This window comes from Nyctibius grandis, chromosome W (genome assembly GCF_013368605.1).
Source record: "Nyctibius grandis isolate bNycGra1 chromosome W, bNycGra1.pri, whole genome shotgun sequence".
NCBI lineage: Eukaryota > Metazoa > Chordata > Aves > Nyctibiiformes > Nyctibiidae > Nyctibius > Nyctibius grandis.
The window spans coordinates 2076055-2102630 of NC_090694.1; the positions used below are offsets into that span (position 1 = coordinate 2076055).

Genomic DNA, 26576 nt, shown 5'->3' on the forward strand with positions numbered 1-26576 from the left:
AAAGCACTTAAGTAGAATTGCTTGTTGATTTTGAATACCATGCAGACAACACAGGGATGCCCAGCAGCCTCACCCACATTAGACAGGATGATAATAAGACATAAAATGATAGTACTCTGGGAGGGTTTTTTGGGAGATGCAGGTTATTGGCTTGACTTACAAGCATTGGACGCGATGTTTTTTTTCTATTGAAGCCAAATGTGAACGTTGTGCTGGCTTCAAAGGGAATGGACTGAATCCTGCCTTGAACACATTTGTATCACTGGTAAATTCCACGCTGGTATTTTAAAGCAAGTAGAAAAACACCTTTTTCTCAAGGCATGTGATTCGCATGCATACAGTTAGGTACAGAGGGTTCATTTGTGATTTGATACGGCAATTTATACTACCACGATGAAATGCTTTGCATAGATGAGTTTGAAAAGATGAAAAGTGCTGAAATCTGGAAGGGAGAGTGACAGTCACAACACTTCTGCTTCCAGATAAGTTTGTTAGTTACGCACACCATTAAAAACACAGTATTGCTACTGCACTGTATCTACAATATTTTAAAAAATGTATCTGAAATCAAGTGAGCAAGAAACAAGAGGCTCCTCTTCCTGCCCATGATCAGAGCCCATTTCTGGAGGCTTGCTCTGAAGGAGACTGAACTTTCCACAGACTTCACTGGATTTTGGAAAAGGCCCTAAGCATAAATACGGACTCCTTTATTTCTAAAACCTCAGCTCAATCCAGAATTTCCCAGGGAATTTGGCCCTTAGGGATTGCTGAATTTTGCTATGTTTCCTTCTTCGTATACGTGTAAAAGCTCCAAAGTTCTCTGCACAAGCGAGATGGGAGAAAGGACCATTTCAGAGCTCTCTATTTTCACTACCCAAGCTTGTGCTCTCTACAATCAGAGCTTTTCTGACAAGCCACCAGGCCTCAGAAGATTAAAAAGGACAAATTCTCTCTCACTCCACATCTCAGTGTTTTATCCCTCACATGCAAACCAGAGATTGCTCCTTCCAGACGTGTAAAGCTGAGCACGGGCAGTTCACCCACGTCGCTGCGTCACCACCACTGTTTTTGCCTTCAAGGTCTGAGCAACATTTCTACTGATTCACCAAACCCCCACAGAGTGGACTATTCTTAGAGTTTATTTCCTTCCATCTACTACATCTCACCATCCTGAGTGAACATCACCTTTAATTTCTCATCAGTTGAGGCTGCATGGGGGCAGCTTTTGTCAGGGACTAGGGGAGTTACTCCTGGTCATTGCAAGCTGTGAAGTTTCATCTATCAGTCATCACTGTCGTGTTACTCCACAGCGCTAAAGGCTCTGGACCAGAGCTGTGGTTGCAATCTCCCATGTTCCCTTTACATCGCTTTTCCAAGTGATCATGGACCTACTCACTGTGGTGCCTCTCCTCCCCGAGATCACAGCAGGAAGAGCTGCCACGGTGTGGCTCTCCCTTTGCAATTCATGAGCCGGCTTTGACAACTCCGCTGCAATCACAGAAAATATGGTAAAATATTATAATGGCCCTATCACCATTTAATCCATTCTGTCCAACAGCAACGTTGGATTTCATAAATCAAAAGCAAGCAGCTAAACTATTTTGACTAAATACTTCCTTCTCTTTGATGAAAGCACTGGCAGATTCATAAGCCTCCTCTGTTGACCTGACAATAAAGGAGAAGCTGTCCTAGTTATGTTTTTCCGACTGAATTTGCATTGCCAGTGTATGCAGATCTCAGGAACTTTTTAAGAGATTCTCCTAAATAACATGAGGAGTTGGGGATTAAACCATAATACTATAATTTTCTCTCTCCCTGTCTCAGATTTCATATCCTGAGCAACAGAGCTGGGATTACAGCTTGAGCTCAGGATGTGGTACCAGACAGCTGACAGCATTTCTTCTTGGACAGATCAGATTTTTATATCGGGGGATTTCTCTGGGACCTGCAGCCTTTTCTGTGGGAAAGCATGTCCTGCTATGCACGCCCTTTACTTGCCATAAAACTGTGCAGCAAACACACCCAGCTTCCTGACAGTCACTTCTTATCACTCAGGTATCCCATTGTTCAAGGAAGTTAAGATTAGACATTTGGAGCTTTGACCGCATGGGAGAAGGGAAAAAAAAATAGCCTCAAACTCAGACAAAATCTTGATGTCAAAAGAGTATTTTCTTATGCTCAGTACACAAAAGAATGATGGCAGAAAACAAGGAGGGTCCTTCTTTCTGCAACAGCCCTTCTTTTCGTCCATTTAAGCAGGATGGGCAGAAGCTCAGGCTGGTCAATGCTGGCTCACCCACCACACAGTAACATTGCACAGGTAGTGACCTCTGCATAGCTAAAATCTCCTGGGCAGCATTTATTTGCTACCTACGGAGAACAGAGCAGAAGGTAGTATCCATCCTCAGGACCTGCTCCTGCAAGCTGCCATCACACCATTTCCACTCAGCCCCATAGACACTGCAGTACAGCAGCAGGAATCTGATTTTCCAGTGCCCAGTGCAAGGAAAGGAGGCTAAAAAATATCCGAAAGCTTCTGCATATGGCATTTCTGGCAAATGCCATAGTTTTTCAATCATTTTTTGAGCAACACCTGAAAAATGAATCAGAAAGTAAACACGTTGCAACATGCATCTCATCTCAAGGACTATTTTATGTATATTTCTTTAAGTATCTTTCTGGCTTGCAAATCACTCCTTATATCTAACTATACACCTATGTACACCTGCACAGACATGTCTGGGCCTGTTTCTGCAGTCCCTACACAAATAAAATACCCATCCATTTGAATGGGAACTCTTTTCAGATAAAGGTGGCAAGATTGGGCCTTTGTTGCATACGTGCGAGTATCCTGCACACAAATTTTATAATCATTAAAAAATATATAGTAGCTATAGATTTATAACTGATCAAAATCTAAACACAGTAAAACTGCACTTATTATGGTATAGCCTGGGTGAATTTTACATTGCTCATTTATACGAAGCAAACAAAGGAAAGGAAATGTCTGTGACCCTCTAATACAGGTTAACCGTAATTACAGTTTTGCTTATACTTTTGTCTGTCCAAAGAGTCCAAAAGGATTTTTGCAACTAAAAAGAGGGATTTGTACCATTTCTTTCCAACATATGGATGGTCCTCAAGTGCTTTCCCATCTTTTTTGAAGTATCTTTCGCAACATATCAGACTCCTTTCGGTTGCTTTTGTTCACTTCAATCACCATAGTAAAGAAAAATCCCTTACTAAAGGTAACCTCAGCAAAGCAGCAGCAGCAAAGCAATACTGAAGTCGCTACTAGTCCCATACTCAGGCAGATTAAGGAGTAAGAGCTGTAGGTATCAGCTTCAGCATCATTCCTGTTATCATAAAGCTGAATGCACAGCAAGATGGCCAACCCACGGGGTCACATTGCTCTCTAAATAGCACTTTCATTACAGCACTTCACTATCAAAGCCCTTTGCACATAAATTTACAAATCACAGCAAAGACAAAGATCTCTTTTGCATATTAAATCAAGGAAACCATTTCATCTACAAGTTCATTCGTAGTGTGCTGCATATTTCACAGCTAGCCGATATGAGGTGGTGCTCACTAACACAAGGTATAACTCTAAGACCAAAAGCAGAACACCACAAATATATAAAGATTAAGCACAGGTCCTTCACCTACCCCTGGCTGGTATTTCCCAAGTGAGCTCTGACACCTTTATCAAGGATAGGGGTTGCTTTTAAAGTAATCAGACCTCTGGAGTCTAGTGTAAAGTTAAGGAAATACACTCTCACATACCATCCAGGTCACTGCTGGTCAGTAGGGACTTTTGAAATGGTGACCATCGTGCTTCGCTTCCTTTTTGATCATTTTATCTGTAGTGTGAGCAACTTTCACATCTTTCAGCATAGCACAGAGGCTTTTAAAAGAAACTTTGTGCATTCATGCATTATAAAATCAAAATCCAAGTCCAGATTTGGATTTAAACCCTCTCCCCCCCAAAAAAAAGTATCCCTCATAAAGAACAAGCACTTTAAACTCCAAATCCTTGATCAAAGATCTGGTAATCTAAGTAAAACAAGACAAGGCACTGGACAACAGCCCAAGTGCTTCAGACTAAGAACTTATACGAGGAAACTCTGTTCATTTAACTATGCCAGCACAGCTGAAACAGCAAACCTCACCCTCCTGCATATGCTGTCATGCCAGTATGAAAGAGCATATACCAGCAGCCTACTACACCACAGTTCAGCAGCCAAAATAAACTCCATCAATATGGGGCATCTTTTCTGCATCGAGAGTTTGCCAATTTAACTGTATTATCAGGTGAAAAATTAAGCTTGGCATAACTGACAGAGTTACATTGGTAACTTTTTAAAGAATACATCAGCCCTTTTACCATCCTAATAACATTCGCAACACACAGAAATGCCACCTTAAGACATCTGACATCTTGAGATGCATAATTTTAAAATAAGCATCATAATCCAAGCCACAAAGTATTTTCACTGTATTTTAACTTCATTTCCTGCCAGTACTTATCACAGATACCTTAAAGTATTTAACTCAACCTGCACAACAGTGAATCAACATTCAGATACCCTTGCAAAGTCTTTAATAAAAACGAAGAGGAAATGCTTTTTTCTGTCTTATCTTGTGATATTTGAATCAAAAAAATCAACTCAGAAAATATAACTATGGTAACCTCCTTGCTATTCAGCCCGAGAAAAACTTGCAGAAGTGTGAAGGAGCATGTTTCTGCAGTAAGGACTCCAATCTGAAGCTGAGATGGTCACTGTAGGAGAAAGCACACACATTGCTCATGCGTTAGCTAGAAGGAAAGCATTACAGACAATGAGAAAGAAAACATGTTCAGCAGAGGAGACCAGAAATGTAAGACACAAGAAGGAAGAAGAAAGAAACTCTAAAACAATTGCACACCATGATCAACACCGTTACCTGTTGCTGCGAATTGGAGTTTAACATTCTCTTCTACCCCGGCTGAAAAATTTCCTAAGTGATCATGTTTATTCCTATGACATCTATCTGCTATTTTTCACCAATACTTTGTGACATTACAGAACAAAGACCTCAAATTATATACTTCCCCTTAAAACTATAGTGCTAAAGAGTATTTTTAAAAACCCAAATGCCAGAGAATAGTGCTTTCAATAAAATCTTGCAATGCCCTAAGGTACTCGATTCAGAAACCTAGGTAAAGTGATATAGTCTGTGCTAAAATTCTCCATCACCGATTCTCCTCAAAAATTTGGTGCTTTTCTTCATAGTGAAATGATAACAATATTAATGTGCTCTGTTTATCCCTAAACCTATTGGAAATGTGCTTCTTATCTGACTTGCTTTCCAGGGCACTGTATACCCTTGGACAGAGGAGTTTTTCTTCTACACTGTTACAGACCCAACTCTGCTAGCAGGAAAGATGCTGGTATCCTAGATCCTGTGGGATGCAATGCCTTGAGGAAATTTCTATCAAACAATTATTGCATAATCTCAGGGTGTAATAAAACCTCCTACACTATACACAGGCATTGAGTTCCTGTTACACTGTTGCGTCAGAGGAAGAAGTGTCCCTGTCAACAGCAGCTACAGGTCCCTGTATGAACCCGCAGGATCCCCTTGCTGTGCATGTGGAGGAAGTTGAAGATTTCTGAGGGCATAGCATGAAAACCAGGGCGAGGTTTCACATTGTCATAGTAGTGGTGAGTTATAAAAATCCCTGAGGGGTTCATGGGGAAGGCCCAAAAGCCAAAAAGGTGGACCTCTTCGCAGAGCTCCAGGGCAGCAGTCACCAGGATCAGTCCAGTGCTAATCCGCTTGGCCCTCACCCCTTGGCCGAGCCAGTAGCGTGAGACGTTGATGAGATACTGGGGATGAAAGTAATAAACATCTTGCTGAGATTCAAAATCATCCAGGACATATTTGACCCGGATTGAGACGTCTGTGTTGCGAGTGTTGTAGAAAGCTGGCAGCAGCACAGAAGCGTTCTCGTAGACCTGGAGCACATTGTAGAAGGGTTTCCTCCATTTTTCCAGCTTATGAAATCTAAAGGGAAAAGGATGCGAGTGATATAGTCAGACCAGCGCGGACTCATTCTGGACCCAGCAGACAAGAAACCTCCAATGGGCTTTTACGGAAACATTTCTGATACAGAGGTAGTTGAAATGATGTTTCAGTTAACAAGGGGAATATATTTAGATTTGTAGCTAAAGTATCAGCATGAAATGTAGGGCAAAAATGCAGGGGACAAAAAAATACATATTCTCCCCTCTTTTGACAATACACTCATCAAACAGTGGACAAACTGTAGACATTTCTGATAATGTCTCACTTCGCATTTTATTATAAGTATGTAATTTTTTCAATGTTTGGTCAGCTGTATAGTGCATTATGCAGTGCAGAACTGTATAAAAAAGTGGCAAATACCAAAGCAGAGCAAAAACATTTCTAAAATGTCTAACTGTGACATTTAAAAGAAATCCACAATGCAAGCAAATGATTTTATGTTGCTTGAGAAAGGAAACACATTCCCCCATCAAGAAAGGAAAGCAATAATTAGTCCCATGGTCCCAAACCTGTCAGCAAGGTGGCATTAAGGTATTAAAAAAATTAAAATTAAAATCACTCAGTCAACCCTGGCTACAAAGTTTAACTGACATTTCTTTAAAAACATATGACAATGTGTGTTACTTTATTTAAGCATTTAGGGTTGGATTCAGTTGCTTCCACCCTAAATGTTTCTGAGACATTTGCCTGGGGCTTGCAAGCACGGCACAAGACTTCCAGGGGAGAGATGGCTCTGTTTTAATTCCAGCTCATCAGCTTCTCACCTTCTACCACCAATGTGCAGATCTAAGTATTTAACACATTTCTATAAGTTGTTACAGATTCCATATACTGAATAACTTCAATTGAGAATGAAATGTATGATTCATAGTGTCAGTTTAAAGTAATATCGGGAAGAAAATTCTCTGTAACAGTTAGAATTAAGTCAAAGGTAGATTTGGAAAAGCAATAGGAGATGAAAATACAAAAACCAGAAATGACCTCTCAGTAATTATACTGGGATTGACAGTCACGACATCCGTCTTTACCCCAACGTCCGTGAAGTATTTCTCAGATATAGGAGGCAAATTGCATCTGTAAGGGAAAGAAAGTAGTAAGAAAGTTAAAAAATCCCTTGCACCTTTTCAGGACTAGAAAGTAGAACAGATTTAAGCATTTCTTTCAAGCAACAAATCCAGAACAGATTGAGAATTAAAAATTGTATCAAACATGTTAATGCCCAAACTATGCATTAAAGTAACAAGTTCCTAGGGGCTGTATGAAGACCTCTCTTCTTTCCCTAGTCTGTCAGAGCTGATCCCTTTTTGCAGATGTAGCCAATGTTCACTCATTGCACTTCCTTATTAGCAGTTCAGCTATTTCCTTTGGCAGTTTAGGACAAGAAATGGGATGAAGCCCTGAGGACAATCAGCCTATAAAATCAAAGACTTCCTCAGTAACAGCTGAGCTGTATTCAATAATTAATAGATAAACTGTATCTATAACATTGCCTTTAACATGCTTTGGTTTATACCCAAGAGAATTTAGGGGAAATGCTCCACAAGAGACAAATCAGTCCAGTCCTAATTAATCCAAATCTGCTTCCCTTCCTTTTCCCTTTATAAGTATCTCCCAGTGCAGTGTAAGAGCAGCAATTCTGACTCTACAGATTCACCAGAGGATGTCAAAGCTATTAGGAGGAAACTTGTGAAGATTTGCAAACCTTGACTTTGCCCAGCCTCCGCTCACCTTGGCCTTGACCTAGATTCATCATCTCACAAAATTTAGAGCATCCCTCCGGAGATGCTGAAGTTACTGAAACACACACACACGTGCTATCACACAAGCTTTGCTTCCATAGGAAACCCAGATGAAAAGAAAGCTTCATTATGTGTTATCAAAGGCAACATAAGTGGCTTTGCAACTAGTTTTACACTCAGTTGAAGCTAGTGTTAGATACTTGCTGACATTTTGAAAAGTTTTTGAAGTGTTCTACAAGCCACAATAAAAGCCATTGCCGTTAAGATCCCCACATCTCAAAAGTACTGATGTGCCTAATTCCTAAACATCTCCATATTTTTGAAGATCAGGGTTGAACAGGAGAAAACCATGAAGGTATTTAGGGTAAGCGATGCTCAGTGTTTTCACAATACTACAGTTCAGCTGCCATCATAATTTCTCAGTCACAGGGACAGGGCGAGTGGGGGAGCAGAAGAATGCACAAAAATCCTTCAAAGTCCTTCTCAGACTCAGGAGGTTCACATCTACCTTCCAGAGAGTCCCTCTTTATCAGGTCAGAGAATTTTTTTTAGCCACTTCATCCTTCTCATAGGCAATGTTATTTCCAGCACTTTTCTCTGATAGGTCATGCAACGTCCTTCTGAAGTCCTCTAGCATCCTCAGTTCCACCTAGCACTGGGCACTGTGCTCATTAGATTATATTTGAAAAAGGTTTTCAAATACTTAGCTTCAATATTTTTGAACAGTAAACTCCCACTAGGATTAAGAAAGACTGAATTTGTTGAAAGTGATAATTCCTTACAAAAATGATACAAGCTGCATAAACTGTACTTTTGCCATAAGACTCCAAAAAATTCATCCCTGCAAAGAGAGTAGTCCCATCTCTAAATGCACCCAATGTTTCATCACAGATCTCTACTCTGACCAGTAGATGGAGATAGACAATAACAACCAGTAAATGCAATTCATGTGGGTGTATTTTATATGTTCTATTGTACTATAATTAATTGCTATCCGAATTTATTTCATAGAAAAATTTTGGTTGCATCCTGCTGACCACAAGCTTCTTGACAATAAAAGATTTTTCCCAGGTGTCCTAAAGATATCACTGAATGTTAGCAGTGCTTCATATGCAGTTTTTGAAATATTTGAAAGAATTATTTTGTTGGTGACCAAGATGGTGATTCCTGACAATTTTGTGAACTGGTGTTAGACTGGAAAGTGGATGTGTTCATACCTGACCTTAAACACAAGCTTTACTTTAAAATTGATGTCAGCAGACCTTAAGCTCTTAAACACTAGCATGACTTTGTGGATAACGCTGGTCCCACGTGTTTTGGAGATGGTGAACCAGGAGTTTCTTTCACACAAGTACTGATGTATTTATTCATATTTCAGTTCTACTTAAGCCTCTATTTAATTAATTACTGGTACCAAAAGCAACCCAGTTTCTAAGTTCTGTAGTGATCTGATCTGCTCTTTTTAATCAGTTTTGGTACAGTTCAAGGAAGAGTGACAGTGGTAAAAAGGGACCTCCACTGAAAGTTCTTATACATAGATGATGACATTTGCTGCCCATATTTCCACTTCCACTCAACAGCTTGTCATCTCCATGTGTAACATGTACCTGTCCTTTCAACCATACTGATAGCTGTGTTCCAACACAATAGAAGGGAAGCTACAATAATTATTTAATGTATATGGGGTACACTAGGCTTTTAAGAAGCAAATTATGTGAAGCCTGGACTGTTTCACAGATTAAAACTAAGACAATAGTTTTCTATAAAGTGAGCACAAGAAGCAGACACAAGGGTCTGAAAACAATGAATAGGGAAGGTAGGATCTGTAAAATTTTGTTTCTCATTTGATGTCAAATTAAATTAAGAATGCAGTGAGCCAAAATCTGACCTAATTTTTGCTGGTGTGAAATCAAAGAAATTCATTGATTTATGCTCAGTTATTCTAAACTGACAGCAACATACCCGAGACCAGAAATAGGCCAACAAAAGTAAAAAGATTTTTCTTTTCTCCAGAACAGGTCATGAATCTGCGAGCTAGCTGTCACATGCCATGATCCAGGCAAAGAGCTTAACAGGATTTATAGAGGGATTAGTCATGCGTATGAATAATAAAAAAATCTTTCCCATATATATTAAGGATGATAAAAGTGCTGCTAAACTCCGCTATCCAGGGACGCAAGTCGTGGGGCATCCCAGTCTATGCAAAACCTGGATAACTCCATATGTGGTGGGGAGCACAATGTGAAGACACTCAGCCTTCAAAGATATTCAGGCGTCTCTGCATACCCTGGAGTCTACAGTACTGATTATTGTAACGCGTATTATCCAGCACTTGAGCTCTGTACCACTTCAGAAACACACCTCTGATTAACATGAGCTGCACAGCGTGGAGCTATTAACATCTGGCTAAGCTGCTTGTCACATAATAGAGGTTGCAACTGGTTCAGAACTGCCCCAGAAAATCATGGCCACATTCACAGGACACTGCTCCTGAGCTAATGTCCATGGAAGGATAAATCCACAACCTGAGTAACAGGGGATGTCTTGAATGAGGACATCAAACTTTGTCAGCAAGTCAATGATTAATCACATGGAGTTAGGGAAAAATAATTCCTCAAAGCATAATTTTTAAATAAATACTATACAGTGAGGTGTTTTTTTTGAAACATCGCTTTTTGTGCAAGAAGCAGGCTTGATACAGCCAGTTTGGCAAATCCCATGTTTCCATGCAATCCTTTATTTGTCATTAAAACAGGCAAAAAGAAAAATGGTTCTGTGGTGATTACCGAAACACAAAGTCTGCACTGTCAATCTCCCGGCCACATCTGCTGTTCTTCAGTATTCCTCCATTCCCAACCACCGCACATTTCTTAAACTGGGAGCGGTGGTATGGCATATCCTGCAACATCACAGCAAGGAAACAGTTAAATATTCAGAAACATGGAGGCAACAAGTCTCTTTTTTACTTTTTCCTCTTTCTTTTTGTGCAGCTGCCTCTTGCTCATAGGAAGTTGACACTGGTTCTGGCCCGCAATATTCCCATGGTGTACATAAACAGATGGGATCGTTTTCTGTGCAATTAGAGATAGTATAGGCAACTAACTCAGAGGGAAAAAAAGCAATAACCTGGTTTTGTCCAGACTTAACGGAAGAAGTCATTTTAGAAACTCGCTTTCCCTTATGATTTCCACATGAGGCCATGAACCATAAAATTAGCATACCCCAGGCATTACCTTCTGAGCTGCCTCCAAACTGCTCGCTCCTCAGGCTCTGATGTCCTGCTTTTGAGAAGTCTGCACACAGTCCCAGAGCAGCTAGGAAAGCCCAATAAGTCTCTCTAAGTCAGACAGCACATTACAGCTATTTATCAGAACCTAGCCCAAATTTTAGTGCTTGATCCCACTAATTGTACTAATAGTATTAATGATTATTAATTAGTACTTGCACTACCAGCAGTGCCTAGAGCTGGTCAGGCACCTTTTTGGACTTGTGTAGGATGCATCTTTCTGTAATCTCCAGGCAAAATTCTGTCTTCATACACAGACATGCAGCCGCTGCTGAAGCCGGAGAGAGTGAAAATAGTACCTCTGAGAACAGAACTGGGCCATTAGGGTGAGAGGGTTTTGACACAGAACTGAGCCGTGCTACACCTTATAAATATGTAGATATGTGCTTAAATAAATATGCATGAGAGCGCTCGTTTTGGTACATACATATTTTATCAATAATTTCATACTGCAAACTACAGAGAGATGCAACAGTGGCCTGACATTTCTAAGTGATTATTCCCAGGAGCTTTCCATAGCATTCATAAGCCATGAGGCAAAAGGGCATGCAATTACACCTGTTGTTTGAGAAAGGTAGCAGCTAAGAGAGGCATTATGAAGTTGTCTGTGCTTTATCCAGTGATTTCTTAACACAAAATGCCTTGGCAGTCCTGAAAGGGGAGATCAGAAGCCAGGTCTCCGCACTCAGCACAAGGCTCTTGCCCTTACAGTCTTGCTCCCATGCTTTCAGCCCTTTATCGCCTACATTTACCATGCTGCAGCCCTGCTCCTAGGCAGAGGGTGGCTTTGGCCACATAGCTGTTGCCCAGGGAGTCCCAAAGGCACTTCGGCACAGGATAGAGTCTGCAAAGCATCCTCAAGGCATACCTGGATAAATACAACAGCAGCTATAGGACATTCCTAGCAAAAGCATAGGTGACTAGTCTTTCATGCATTCATCCACGCAATCAGGCAGGGTTTTGAGGATTATACTCCTGGACTTAGATGTACCCACTCTTTGCACGTCTCCAGATGCCAAAGTGCTTTCCTGGATCTGAGTCTTTCCCCTGCTTTGCCCCAGTTCCTCATGCACATTTAGATAACAGCACTACCCTACCACTTAGTAGTGCTCAGAAAGCAAATGGATTAAAAGTGGTTAGACCCTGAAGGACAACATTAATGACACAAATCTAAGTACTTAACTTGAATATTTTTCTGACTTTCTGAAAGGGACAAATTTCACTTATCCCTTCCAAATATGCCATTTTAAATTCATGAGGTGTGCCCCATGATAAATCAGTAGTCACATAAGCCCATTTCTGCACATCAGTCACTATGTGCAATGGGAATTGCCCACTGGTTATTTGAATGACCGTCAGGTCAAGGATTATTTGCTGAAGAGGTTTTGAATAATCACTATGACGAATATATTTTAAAATTGTGCAGCCTGTTCACAGATAAGCTGCAAACAGAAATAAGTATAAAAATAGTTAGTCATTGTGAATATGAATGACAAAATAATCATGCCCCTAAAAAAGCAGACCTACCCAAAATATTGGATTTATTGTATGTGAGTATTGTACTTTTTAAAAGTTCTGATCAGTAAGTGACTCTTTTATTCAGCTCTCTTAAGTTATTTCATTAGCCACTTTGCTGCTAGGCCAGTAATATTCTGCAGGAAAATATCTATATATATACATATTGCATACTAGAGCAGACGACCACTAGAAAATAGGATAATCAGCTAAAATATCATATCAAAAATAAACATTTTCAAGGTATAAGCAATGAAGTTTGTAGAAAAGTCAAACAGCCAACTGCTAAATGCTTGGCTATAGGATAGCATCTAATACAGCAAGTAGAATTAAATTGATTCTGCAAATGAACAGAGGCATGAGGCACCTTTGGAAACATCTTGAAGATTTCTTGGTTGATACGGAAGATTCCGCTAGTATCCACTTCATATTTCAGTTTAGTTCCCAAGGGAGTGTTTTTCTGGGTGGTAAACAGAAAGGCAGGGGCATTGCAACACCTTGATAAAGTAGACCTGTAAAATGAAAAAGAGAAATAAGATCAAGGAGCTGATAGCATGCTTTAGGATTTGCAATTACTATCACTCCTAACAAGGTATTTTTCAGCAAAAAGAAACTTTTTCACCATAGGAGGGGTAAAATCGTGGTTTGCTGGATTTTCCTTCAGAAAATTTCAGATTTAGTGAAATTTTCCTTGATTGGAGAACTTATGGTAAAAACAAAAACAGAAGAAGATCCCTGTACCTGTCTCCTCTAGGCTGCAGGAAAGACATTTGCAAATTCTGTCCTGCTCCAGACCCCAAAGCTAAGCTTCTGCCCCCAATATCCTGGGGAAACCATCCCAATAAATTAGTCCCTCTGCTTTAGAGGTCTTCCACTTTTTGTAAATTATTTACTCATCACTGGGCAGGAAATGCAGACGTTAAAGTATTCATCTGGGGATGTGGAAGCTTGGCAGGGGCTTAAACACAGAAATAACTAAGGACATTACCCCACTGACCAGACTACTGTGGAGCACGGTACACTTTGATTACAAAAAAAACTTTTAAAGGTCTTAGTTTTGCCTTTGACCTTGCATATGTGCATCAGGAAGATGATGTGGCCCTGAAAGATAGGTGCCAGGCAGACTGGTCATGGCTACAACTCCAAAATCTCAGACAAATGGCCAGTTTTCTTTGTCGCTGGGACAAAATGGTAGGTATTCCAATGCAAACAAGAACAGTTTTGAAATCTCAAAAATGGGATTCACGGCATGAGAGAAAAAACATTCAGATCTGATCCCCTTACCGTAAGTTTTATATTAAATTTAAATTGGAAAAGCAGCTTTCCAAATAGGGGTCTATTTCTTAGCTCCCATCTTCCCCTGAATGCTTTTCTCTTTTTACTGGTGTAACTGAAAGCCCTGACTTCAGCTTACTCTTGCTCCAGAGCCAGTTTGTTTCTCAGCCAGTGCGTCTTATACCTTTAATGAAAAATACATGTCATGGCAAATGCACAAACATGAAGACAAAGCCAAATGGCCCTCAAATAACCTAGATTAAATACCTTGCCTCTCGGGTATGTGGCCTCATTATGAGTTGGAAGAATAAGCCAGTCTGCTTTATGGGCTTTATTACAAGCACCAGAAAGCAAATACAGAATTATGCAAACATTTCAGTGATGTCCAATTACTATTATATACTTGACTCATGCAGAATGACAGAATATGATGATCAGATCAAGGTAATAATTGAGACTGAATAAGTCAATGAATAATTTCTAATAACGAAATCATTAATTACAAGCAGGTAATGGGATTGAATTGTGATGTTTAAGATAGGAAAACACTCATTAGTTCTGCATTAAGGAATTGAAAGAGATGTTGTTCTTTAATCTAACGTCCAACTGGTATTCCAGAGGCACATTCTTTAATGTAAATGTCTGATATCTAATGGAGGAAGACTGTCAAGGAAATTGTTTTCCTTAGTCTCCAGATACAAAAGCTAGTGCAATTTTTGTGCTTCCTCCATCCCTGCTGCTTAAGTAGCTGCCATTTAAGTTTTGCTGGATTCTCCCCATCTCACCTGATGGTCCAGAACTGGCAAAGTTCGAAAGCTCACAACTCAGCGTTGTTAGACCACCACCTTTTAGCCTCCTACTAGTCCACCTCCAAACTCAGACACTTTGGTCTGCTTTTAAGGGACTACAGTTTCCCCACACATTCACACACTGAAGTCTCTGTCCCATAAGACAAAAATGAAACAGACTTTGAACTTCTTTTTTTTTCATGACTAGCATAATTATTGTTCCTGGAACCAGCTAACAAAGGTTATGTTACATCTAGGTGCCAGTGGGAGTTTCTTAAGCAGTGATATATGAGTCAGGCAGGTATAAGCCGGCAACAGGAGTCTTTCATCTCTTCTTTCTCTCAATGCACTGTCTAGGATGGAGAGGGGTTCTTTGCTTAATGTGCTGGTGTTGGTGGCCTGAGAGAGAGTGATGGTCCTCCTGATGGTCTTTAGATAGTCCTTTCTCATTGCTCCCACCTCTGGGATGGCCTCCATACTTCAATGTGCTCCTTGTGCTCTGGGGACAATCATTAGTTCTCTTACTCCAAGCAATCTTTAAGATAGTAGGCTCTAATCCTGAATGGCTCTTGTCTTCAAAAATGGGCTCTGATAATTGTCTATCAAGTAATTTCCAGAAAAAGATATACTAAAAAAAAAAACCTAAAAAACTCACGTGTAGAGCTCATGTTGGAAAAACTGCTACGAGCCTGGGACTAACAATTAGTTATTTTTAAAGATGTTAATGACTAACTCAGCACATGCATTCTCACATTCTCTCATTAACTCGTGACAGCTATTCCCTGGAATCATGCAAGAGAATTTAGGAGAAAGTTGTGGGGCCTTATTCTAAGCAACAGCTCTGAATCATAACAGTGACTTACAGACTTAACCAGACTATATTCCCCTTACTCTGAAATAATGTGATTTCTCTAGACCTACTCAAATATGGCCCTTGAATATATCAATATACAACATTCAAATATTGTTTTGGCTTCATTCTACAATTGCCTTCACAAGACCAATTTCAAAAGTTATATCTTGAAAGGACCTTCAGAAAAGAGGAAGTCACATGAAGGAAGACAGAGTACTACAGAAACAAACTGAAGAGGTCCCTGAAGACCAGAAAAAATATCTAGTCAGGGAGTAACAGCTGAGAAGCCATTAAAAAAAAGGAAGTCATAAACAATGTCTGAAAGTACTTAATACGCTACAGAAAAAAAACAGTTTAGAGTATTTTGTAGGCCAAATTTGCAGCATCACCAGTGCTATTACCATTTTACACCACCAGAGAGTTAGGTTGATGCATCAGGTGCAGCCATCAGGCCTTGGCTCCATCCTCACTTCTGCCTGAATCATACCTGGAAGTCTTTCCCATACCAAATTCCCTGCCTTTCCTGGGAAGACTGTCCCACATGCCAGAAGAGCTCTCTTTCACTCTTGCTGTTGACTTTTTCAAAGTAGAAAAAAGTCCATATTTATTCAAAAGGATGGTACTCCAACAGTAACAGTGTTATAATGCTTACTCTTGCTACCCATATGAAGGTTTGATCTCTCTCTACAGGAAGCTAAACTCAAACTAAAATAAATCTTACTCAGTTTCATTAATGTGGACAATTCTTACTTGAATAAATTAGCTTCTGTGACATTCATCTCCCATTTGCACACCTGTAGGCTCTTCCATCTGTGTCCTGGTTTGGCCCAAACCAGGCCAATTAGTCTTAGAGAAACCAAGGTCACTGCTAAATTCCTCACTGCTTATGAGTGAAGAGCCGAAGGAGGGTCGCACCTGCAGGGGGGAGCAGACAGGGCAGGTGACCCAAGATTGACCAATGAGGTATTCCATCCCATACATGTCATTCTCACTTTCCTATTTATCACTAACCCACTGCCTCCTGGAGGTGGGGCCCAGGAGGGAGGGGCCCTCCTGTCTCCCACTGATTGGTACCAGCTTTGCCAATTTTCCAGTTAAAAGCCTGCAGGTGTGATGGCAGGGAGAGCTATTGCATTTTGCCCTCTGCCCGTGCTGGGTGGAGCTACTGCATTTTCCCCTCTGCCTGTGCTGGGGGGAGGTCCTGCCTTTTTCCCTCTGCCCATGCTGGGGGGAGCAACTCTGCCTGAGAAGGATTTCCAGGCTCTCAGTCTTGGTTTTGTATATATTTATATATATTTGATTATTTCTATTATTATTGTTATTATACTCTTTTTCATTATTATAGTTTATTAAAACTGTTTTAACTTTCCAACCCATAAGTCTCTCTCTCTTTTCCCTTTCCCTTTCCCTTAGGGGGGGGAGAGGGTTAACAGAGAGCATCTGCCACCTGGTTAATAGCCAGCCCAGCTTTAAACTGTGACAGATTTATTGGTGCCCAACGTGGGGCTCCAGAGAAGCTCCAACAGGTTGCTCTGATAAGTTGAATCCTGGCTCTGGTGGGAGGAGACCCGGAGAGCTCAGCTGAGAGAATATCAGATTTCTTCCTTTGAGATTTACAAGGGGTTGGAAAGTTAAAACAGATAGTGAAGATGGTGATGTCATTTTTGAATGCTGTGTTATCTCATCTTTTTATGGAGTTTCTTTCACAATTGAGTATTGCAATGATGCCTTACCTGCCGTGGGCACTGTGTTATTGCTTGCTTCTTATGAATGTTTGCATGCAGTTTAGCAGTGGGCGCTGGTCGAAATGTATTGTTTTGGTATGGGGTTTGATACTGATTTATGCTGTGATAAACTGGGCAGTTAATATTCCGATCTCTTATCTCTATGACACAATGATGGGCAGCTTTAATTGCGAATCAGTAGCAGCAACTTCATCTGCACGTTCCAGGCGTCCTTTAGCAGATTCTGTTAATGATTACACTTCCAGTTTTACTTTGGGAAATAGCACCTTCTCCTTTTCTGCCAAGCTGATTCCACTAGATTTTGCGAAATTAGAATGGTGCTGTCTAGGTGGCATGTTTTTATTTTTGGTTGTCCTGAATGTGTTTCTGATGTGGGATAAGATTAAATATCGGTGCAGGGACAGTTGTAGGTGTTATGCAGCCATCTCAGATCCTACAGTGTGTACTGCCGCTACAGCCTCAGATCCTACAGTGTGTACTGCCGCTACAGCCACTAAACCCACTGAAGCCTCGGCAGCCTGTACCATAGCTGCTACACCCCCCAGATGGCCACTGCAGCTACTCAGACTCTCAGCACTCCCAAGACAGCCACTGCATCTACTCAGACTCCAGCATCTATCGAATCTGTACCAATTGCTCCTGTAACCAGGAAGAAATACCAAAAGAAATCAGCTCGTGAAGTGAAGGATGATGACTCAAAGCCTTCTAAGGCAGAGCCATCATATGACCCAGGTGAGGGCCCTTCTCAGGCAGAGTTAGGGCCCAACACAGATGGGGGTTTCCTCGATCGTCCTTTTAAAGCAGACCCATCACAGAAGAAAGGTCCTTCTAAAGCAGAACTATCACAAGAGGAGGACTCGGACGTAGAGATAACCTACCACTCTTTATCCCTGAAGGACCTGAGAAATATAAGGAAAGACTTCAGCCGTTATGACGGTGAACCTCTTATTACCTGGTTGCTCCGATGCTGGGACAATGGGGCAGACAGCATGCAATTGGATGGCAGAGAAGCCAGACAGCTGGGATCCCTGTCCAGAGATGGTGGTATTGATAAGGCGCTTGCAAGAAAGTCAAACACTATCAGTCTCTGGAGGCGACTCTTGTCAGCTGTAAGGAGCAGGTATCCCTATAAAGATGATGTTATGAGCCACCTGAGCAAATGGACCACTATAGAAAAAGGTATTAACTACCTTAGAGAACTAGCTGTGCAAGAGATCATTTATAGACACCCATGGGACATTGTAGATCCTGTAGATCCTGATGAAGTGGAATGCAACCGATCCATGTTCCGGAAGGTTGTGAAGAATGCTCCACCGACATATACCCATACATTGTCAATATTAGTATGGGGAGAAGATGATATGGCACATTCTACTGTGGGCGAAATGGCTAACTGTATGCGACAGTATGAAGATAGTATTTCTTCCCCACTGCAGGCACGCATCTCGGCTGTGGAAAAACTGACTAAGGAGAACAAGGACTCATTTAAACAACTGTCAGACAAACTGTCCATGATCGAGAATAAACTTGACTCTCTACCTACACAGGCCCGCGTTGCAGCTGTTAAGAGAAAACGTTCTCCTACAGGACCAGCTCAAAGGAAACGGAACACATCACGAGGTATCCTGTGGTTTGCCCTGCGTGGTTATGGGGAGGACATGAGCAGATGGCATGGACAACCTACCAGTACCCTACAGGCACGAGTACGTGAGTTGCAAGCTAAAAGAAATACCAGAGAGAATTTTTCTAGAAGGATGGCTGCTCCAGTTACCAGTGAGCAGGACCCCAGTCAGGGTAAATGGGCCTCAAATCACTTTTTCCCAAGTGTGAATAGGAGAAATGAAGGTCCAGTCCCTGTGAGCAGCACGAATCCATTTCTTAATTAGGGGGGCCCTGCATCCAGCCAGGTGGAGGAAAGGGACAACCGAGTTTATTGGACTGTGTGGATTCGATGGCCTGGCACATTAAAACCACAAAGGTATCGAGCCCTGGTAGACACTGGTGCACAGTGCACCCTAATGCCATCGGATCATAAAGGGGCAGAATCTATCAGCATTTCAGGAGTAACAGGAGGATCTCAAGTGTTATCTGTATTGGAGGCCGAAGTGAGCCTAACTAAAAATGAATGGAAAAAGCACCCCATTGTGACTGGCCCAGATGCTCCGTGCATCCTTGGCATAGACTACCTCAAGAGAGGGTATTTTAAGGACCCAAAAGGGTACAGATGGGCCTTTGGTATAGCAGCTGTAGAGACTGAGGACATTAAACAGCTGTCTACCTTGCCTGGCCTCTCAGAAGATCCTTCTGTTGTGGGGTTGCTGAAGGTTGAAGAACAACAGGTGCCAATTGCTACTACCACGGTGCACCGACGACAATATCGCACCAATCGAGACTCCCTGATCCCCATTCATAAACTGATTAGACAATTAGAAAATCAAGGAGTGATTAGTAAGACTCGCTCACCCTTTAATAGTCCTATATGGCCAGTGCGAAAGTCTGATGGAGAATGGAGATTAACTGTGGACTATCGTGGCCTAAATGAAGTTACGCCACCGCTGAGTGCTGCTGTGCCAGACATGCTAGAACTTCAATACGAACTGGAGTCAAAGGCAGCCAAGTGGTACGCCACCATAGACATTGCTAATGCATTTTTCTCTATTCCTTTGGCACCAAAGTGCAGGCCACAGTTTGCTTTTACCTGGAGAGGTATCCAGTACACCTGGAATCGACTGCCCCAGGGGTGGAAACACAGTCCTACTATTTGCCACGGACTGATCCAGACTGCACTAGAAAAGGGTGGAGCTCCAGAACATCTGCAATACATTGATGACATCATTGTGTGGGGTGATACAGCAGCAGAAGTTTTTGACAAAGGGGAGAAAATCATCCAAATTCTTCTGCAAGCTGGTTTTGCCATAAAAAGAAGCAAGGTCAAGGGACCTGCCCGGGAGGTCCAGTTTTTAGGGATTAAATGGCAAGATGGGCGTCGCCAGATCCCGATAGAGGTGATCAACAAAATAACAGCTATGTCCCCACCTACTAACAAAAAGGAAACACAAGCCTTCTTAGGCGTTGTGGGTTTCTGGAGAATGCATATTCCAGATTACAGCCAGATTGTACGCCCTCTTTATCAAGTGACCAGAAAGAAGAATGATTTTCAGTGGGGTCCTGAACAACGACAGGCTTTTGAACAGATTAAACAAGAGATTGTGCATGCAGTAGCCCTTGGACCAGTCCGTACGGGACAAGATGTTAAAAATGTGCTCTACACCTCAGCTGGGGACAATGGTCCTACCTGGAGCCTCTGGCAGAAAGTACCACGGGAGACTCGAGGTCGACCCCTAGGATTTTGGAGTCGAGGATACAAGGGCTCTGAGGCCAATTACACCCCAACTGAAAAAGAGATACTGGCAGCATATGAAGGAGTTAGAGCTGCTTCAGAGGTAATTGGTACTGAAGCACAACTTCTCCTGGCACCTCGATTACCAGTACTAGGCTGGATGTTCAAGGGTAAGGTTCCCACTACCCATCATGCAACTGATGCGACGTGGAGTAAATGGATTGCATTAATTACACAGAGGGCTCGAATAGGAAACCCTAATCGCCCAGGAATCTTAGAAGTGATCATGGACTGGCCAGAAGGCAAAGACTTCGGAATGCCACCAGAAAAGGAGGTGACACGTGCTGAAGAAGCCCCACCATATAATGAACTACCAGAGGATGAGAAGCAGTATGCCCTGTTCACCGATGGATCCTGCCGTCTTGTAGGAAAGCATCGGAAGTGGAAAGCTGCTGTATGGAGTCCCATACGACGAGTCACAGAAGCCACAGAAGGACAAGGTGAATCGAGTCAATTTGCAGAGGTAAAAGCCATCCAGCTGGCTTTAGACATTGCTGAACGAGAAAAGTGGCCAAGGCTGTATCTCTATACTGACTCATGGATGGTAGCAAATGCCTTGTGGGGGTGGTTAAAGCAGTGGAAGCGAAGCAACTGGCAGTGCAAAGGGAAACCTATTTGGGCTGCTGAATTGTGGCAAGATATTGCTGCTCGGCTAGAGAAACTAGTCGTGAAGGTACGTCATGTAGATGCTCACGTACCTAAAAGTCGGGCAACTGAGGAACATCGAAACAACCAACAAGCGGATCAAGCTGCTAAAGTGTTCCAAATAGATTTGGACTGGGAACATAAAGGTGAACTATTTTTAGCTCGGTGGGCTCATGACACTTCAGGTCATCAAGGAAGAGATGCAACATACAGATGGGCTCGTGACCGAGGGGTGGACTTAACCATGGACTCTATTGCACAGGTTATCCATGATTGTGAAACATGCGCCGCAATTAAGCAAGCCAAACGGTTAAAACCTTTGTGGTATGGGGGGCGGTGGTTGAAATATAAATATGGGGAGGCCTGGCAAATTGACTATATCACACTCCCTCAAACCCGCCAGGGTAAACGTTATGTGCTTACCATGGTGGAGGCGACCACCGGATGGTTGGAAACATACGCTGTGCCCCATGCCACTGCCCGGAACACTATTCTGGGCCTCGAAAAGCAAATCTTGTGGCGACACGGCACACCAGAGAGAATTGAGTCGGACAACGGGACTCATCTCAAAAACAGTCTCATAGACAACTGGGCCAAAGAGCATGGCATTGAATGGGTATATCACATCCCCTATCATGCACCAGCCTCTGGGAAAATTGAACGGTATAATGGGCTGTTAAAAACTACCCTGAAAGCAATGGGGGGTGGAACCTTTAAAAACTGGGATAAACATCTGGCACAAGCTACCTGGTTAGTTAACACCAGGGGATCTATCAATCGAGCTGGCCCTGCTCAGTCAGACCTTCTACATACAGTAGAAGGAGATAAAGTCCCTGTGGTGCATGAAAGGAATCTATTGGGAAAAACTGTCTGGATTCTTCCTGCAACGGGCAAAGGTAAACCCATTCGTGGGATTGCTTTTGCTCAGGGACCTGGATGTACTTGGTGGGTGATGTTGCAAGATGGTGAAGTCCGATGTGTCCCTGAAGGTGATTTGATTCTGGGTGAGACTACTTAATTCTGAACTGTATGTCGTTGCTGCATAAGTGTCTTTCAGGTTAAGACAGTGGTGATGAGACCGGAGCTAGCTTCATCAAGTGGCGTCCAGTAACCTCCTTGAGTCTGACATCTTTAACCTGCAACCCGTGGGCACGAACCATGACGAAAGAGAGACTGCTAGCCAGATGGAAACCCACAATCCTGAACCAAATGAACTTAATGAACTTTTTGTATAGAGTAGAATCATAAACTAGTGATATGTATATATATATTTGAAAATGAAAAGGTAGTGGTGATCTGAGTATGATGTGAATGGTATGGAATAAGGGGTGGAATGTCCTGGTTTGGCCCAAACCAGGCCAATTAGTCTTAGAGAAACCAAGGTCACTGCTAAATTCCTCACTGCTTATGAGTGAAGAGCCGAAGGGGGGGGGTCGCACCTGCAGGGGGGAGCAGACAGGGCAGGTGACCCAAGATTGACCAATGAGGTATTCCATCCCATACATGTCATTCTCACTTTCCTATTTATCACTAACCCACTGCCTCCTGGAGGTGGGGCCCAGGAGGGAGGGGCCCTCCTGTCTCCCACTGATTGGTACCAGCTTTGCTAATTTTCCAGTTAAAAGCCTGCAGGTGTGATGGCAGGGAGAGCTATTGCATTTTCCCCTCTGCCTGTGCTGGGTGGAGCTACTGCATTTTCCCCTCTGCCTGTGCTGGGTGGAGCTACTGCATTTTCCCCTCTGCCCGTGCTGGGGGGAGCAACTCTGCCTGAGAAGGATTTCCAGGCTCTCAGTCTTGGTTTTGTATATATTTATATATATTTGATTATTTCTATTATTATTGTTATTATACTCTTTTTCATTATTATAGTTTATTAAAACTGTTTTAACTTTCCAACCCGTAAGTCTCTCTCTCTTTTCCCTTTCCCTTTCCCTTAGGGGGGGGAGAGGGTTAACAGAGAGCATCTGCCACCTGGTTAATAGCCAGCCCAGCTTTAAACCGTGACAATCTGTCAAACAATTCGGTTTGTTTCACCCTAAAAGATAAAAAGAAAGAAAATAAAAATTCACTTTATTACAAGGGCTTCCTTCCCTAAAACAGCTGCAGCCAGGGTACCATGCAGTAGGCTTTTGATAGGGCAAACCAGTCAGTCTATCTATCTAGTGCAATATTTCTCATTTTTATTTCTTTTTCTGCTCAGACATAGCAACTCTGTGCCATATATACACAGGTACTGATGAAGCTCTTCAAATGTTTGGGACTGATTTCTATTCCCTGATAGTTATTCTCCATTTCTTCAGGATAAAAAATGCAATATCAAGCAAGAAGCATCTACTGTACCAAAGTCTGTCCACAGCCTGCTGGGAAGCTAATGAGTGTCTGGCAACTACAATGGCTTTGGAGGGAAAAGTTGCACCTAGCAGAAGGAGAAAGGAGAGGGGGTATTGGAATAGAGGATACTTTAGATAATTTGGCCAACTACCGTCATATTTTGGCGAGGTTATCTTAATTCGTGAGATCCTACCGAACAGCACTGTTGGTAAATCCATTTTATAAACTGCAAGAGCACACGCGTAGGGATAAGTATCTGTGACAGTAAGAGGGTATGAAAGGCTCTTTACATAAGGATCTCTTCCTCCCTCTCTGTTAATAAATAGACTTCTAGTTATATCAAAAAATGACGCTTCTCTTTCTACTAGGCTGACACAGGATGACACATTTTTGGTGATATCATCAATTCTAACCACTTCTACCTTAGAGTTCATACATATTCTTCTGTATTTATTTGGACAACAGAGATAATGAAGGCCTTGCAAATATCTAGAGCTAAGGAGCAATTTCATAATCTGTCTAGGAAATTTTTAAGTCTGAGATTTCTTCAAGACTAATAGGTCTTAATGAGCTCTCTTCAGGATTGAGGGCTTTGAACGTTTGAACAAAGCAAAGACTTTTAAGACAATCATATATTTAAAGTGAGTAGAATTTACAATTTCCCAGGCTGTGGAAGTTACAGGAAGGAATTAGGTCATATTGTGTTGCCGCTTGTCTGCGGCAAGCTCCGTTCGGTTGCTGGCTGGCCTGAGGCTATCCGCACCCCAGGGCCATAGAGCACTGACACCAATGTGAGGATGCAACAAATGGCGTTTATTTAACTGCGCAACAGCCTTATATAGTCGTCTTGTCCCGTACAAACTCGCACGATACTTGCACATCCTGCTCCTTTCGCTACGCCTACCTTCCGTTACAGCCAGAGATTTTCCGGTCGCCGTACCCTAATCTACCTACATTTCCCCCTCCCCATGCTTCAAGTCATGCGAAGTAAAGCATATCGCTGATTCTGGAGCCTTGCGTCAAAGCGTAAGCGTAGCTGGCGGATACAACATCCCGAGCCCAGGTTCTCCAGTAAGATTCCCCTGCAACTCCTGAGATGCAAAGCAAAAGCAAGCTAATCATGAGCGCATTGTTCAAAGCTTTTGTTTCACTCAGCAACGGTCACCGTTCCTCATCTTTCTTGGCGCCCCACCGCTTTACCAGACTCTCTGTACTGTCATGACTCCTCACGTCTGAAGGTCGAGGCTGGTGCTGTTTCGGCTTCCCCCACAGGTACTCCTGCAAAACATAAAGCTCGGACAGCGTACATATTACTTCGGGTTAGGATTTTGTTTTAAATCAGGGCGCAAACAGCGTGTAGGGACCCACTGTATAACATCATCCCGTTTGATGGCGGCATACCCCCTCCCGTGATGTAGCAGCTCCCAACCTGTTTCCCACTCCGCTGTCCCAGGGAACCGAACCTTGACTGGGGGGCCCACTTCTGGCACCCCTGGACCCCAATGTCGCTCAATTGGGGCACGCTCTTGGTCTCCCCGGGCAAAATGATTTAAAGAATAAAGAGGGCGATGTAAAATGTGAGATTGGTAGTTGACAGGAATTACGTCTGGGAATCCTTCCCCCTCCCCAAGAATCTTAATTCTGTGTTTTAGCATCTGATTAGCGCACTCTACAATGGCCTGCCCGGTAGAATTATACGGAATGCCGTGTTTGAGCGTGATACCCCACCGCTGACACCACTGACGTGTGGTATGAGCAATAAAACAGGGGCCATTATCAGTTTTGATCTCGACAGGTAGGCCTAGCCAAGCGATTGCAAGATTCCAAAGTAGCTGAATGGAGCGTGCTGTTTGTTTCCGATGCGGGGTGGCCACAATCATCATACTGTAAGTGTCCACGCGCCTCTATATTAGTTCTGATTGGCTTATGCTAAAAAGCTATATCTTGCAGGTGCAGCATCCTTTCTTATTTTTCAACTTCGCCCATATCTTGTTGGTCTCATAGCTAAGACCCTTGTTCTGTATTATGATTGGCTAGTTCATCACCACCCCATTACCACCCCCTGGACATGCCTGGACATAGCTCATTCAGTAGCTCGTTCCCACCATTGTCCTGTGGGAACCCCACAATTCCCCCTTTTTGTTTTTGAACGAGCTATGTCCTATCTCATCCTTTTTGTTTTTGTTTCTTACTCAAACCCGGTTCCCTGTGTCTCGCAGAGCCCAGTCAGAGAATCCCAGCCTTGGTTACCCATAAATCCTGCTCTCTGTTGTTGTGCCAAAAAGGCTGTATTGACCATTCGTTGCACAGTTTTCTGAAAACATGCAAACAAACAGGGTAACACAAGTAGGATAATGCTTATTATAAACATTCCCATAAGCAGACTCTATCTACAAAACATGCAGTTTACTTCAGAACATACTGTTATTCTCTATTATTCTAGCTGAAAGGAAAATTACTGACAGGAAAGCTAATTCTGTTTAAAGGTAACACAGATCAGGCCTTTTAGAGCCTACTCTGAGGCCTACTCTTGCTAAACCGTTGCTAAACCATCCGGTATCAATTTCCCCCTTTGGAAGTAGTTAGATTTATTATCTCACTACTTCCATATACTATTCTCAATGATTGTCTTAACACAACCCACGCAGATCCCTATGATAACTATAATCACAACTATATAAACTATTCCCTCTAATAATGTGGCTAACCATCCTTTTAGAGACAATCCACCGTACTCCTGCGCCTGTAGAGACAGAAACATAACCTCGACCCATTAGTAATAGTTCCCCTGGTCCCAACCATTCGTTAGTACCTGGTTCCCTATACCACACTTTGCCTTTGTTTTTCACATAGCTTGCTCCCTGTCGAACTGCCTCCCAATGTATTACAATTGGGGGTCGCTACTTATCTCCTGCTAAAGTTAAATG

General features: G+C 42.4%; 1 protein-coding gene across 3 annotated transcripts in view; it reads right to left on the reverse strand.

The window, feature by feature from the left end:
- Positions 1-5582: 5582 nt before the first annotated feature.
- Positions 5583-26576, reverse strand: part of LOC137675759 (alpha-2,8-sialyltransferase 8E-like) — a 58860-nt gene continuing 37866 nt past the window's right edge. For all 3 annotated transcript variants that reach the window (XM_068421974.1, XM_068421973.1, XM_068421972.1), the window contains 6 exons: positions 23324-23353; positions 16279-16338; positions 12980-13124; positions 10598-10710; positions 7054-7146; positions 5583-6051 (listed from right to left, as the gene is read on the reverse strand). In XM_068421974.1, coding sequence (XP_068278075.1) covers positions 5583-6051; positions 7054-7146; positions 10598-10710; positions 12980-13124; positions 16279-16338; positions 23324-23353 — 910 coding nt within the window. The remainder of the gene's footprint in view (positions 6052-7053; positions 7147-10597; positions 10711-12979; positions 13125-16278; positions 16339-23323; positions 23354-26576) is intronic.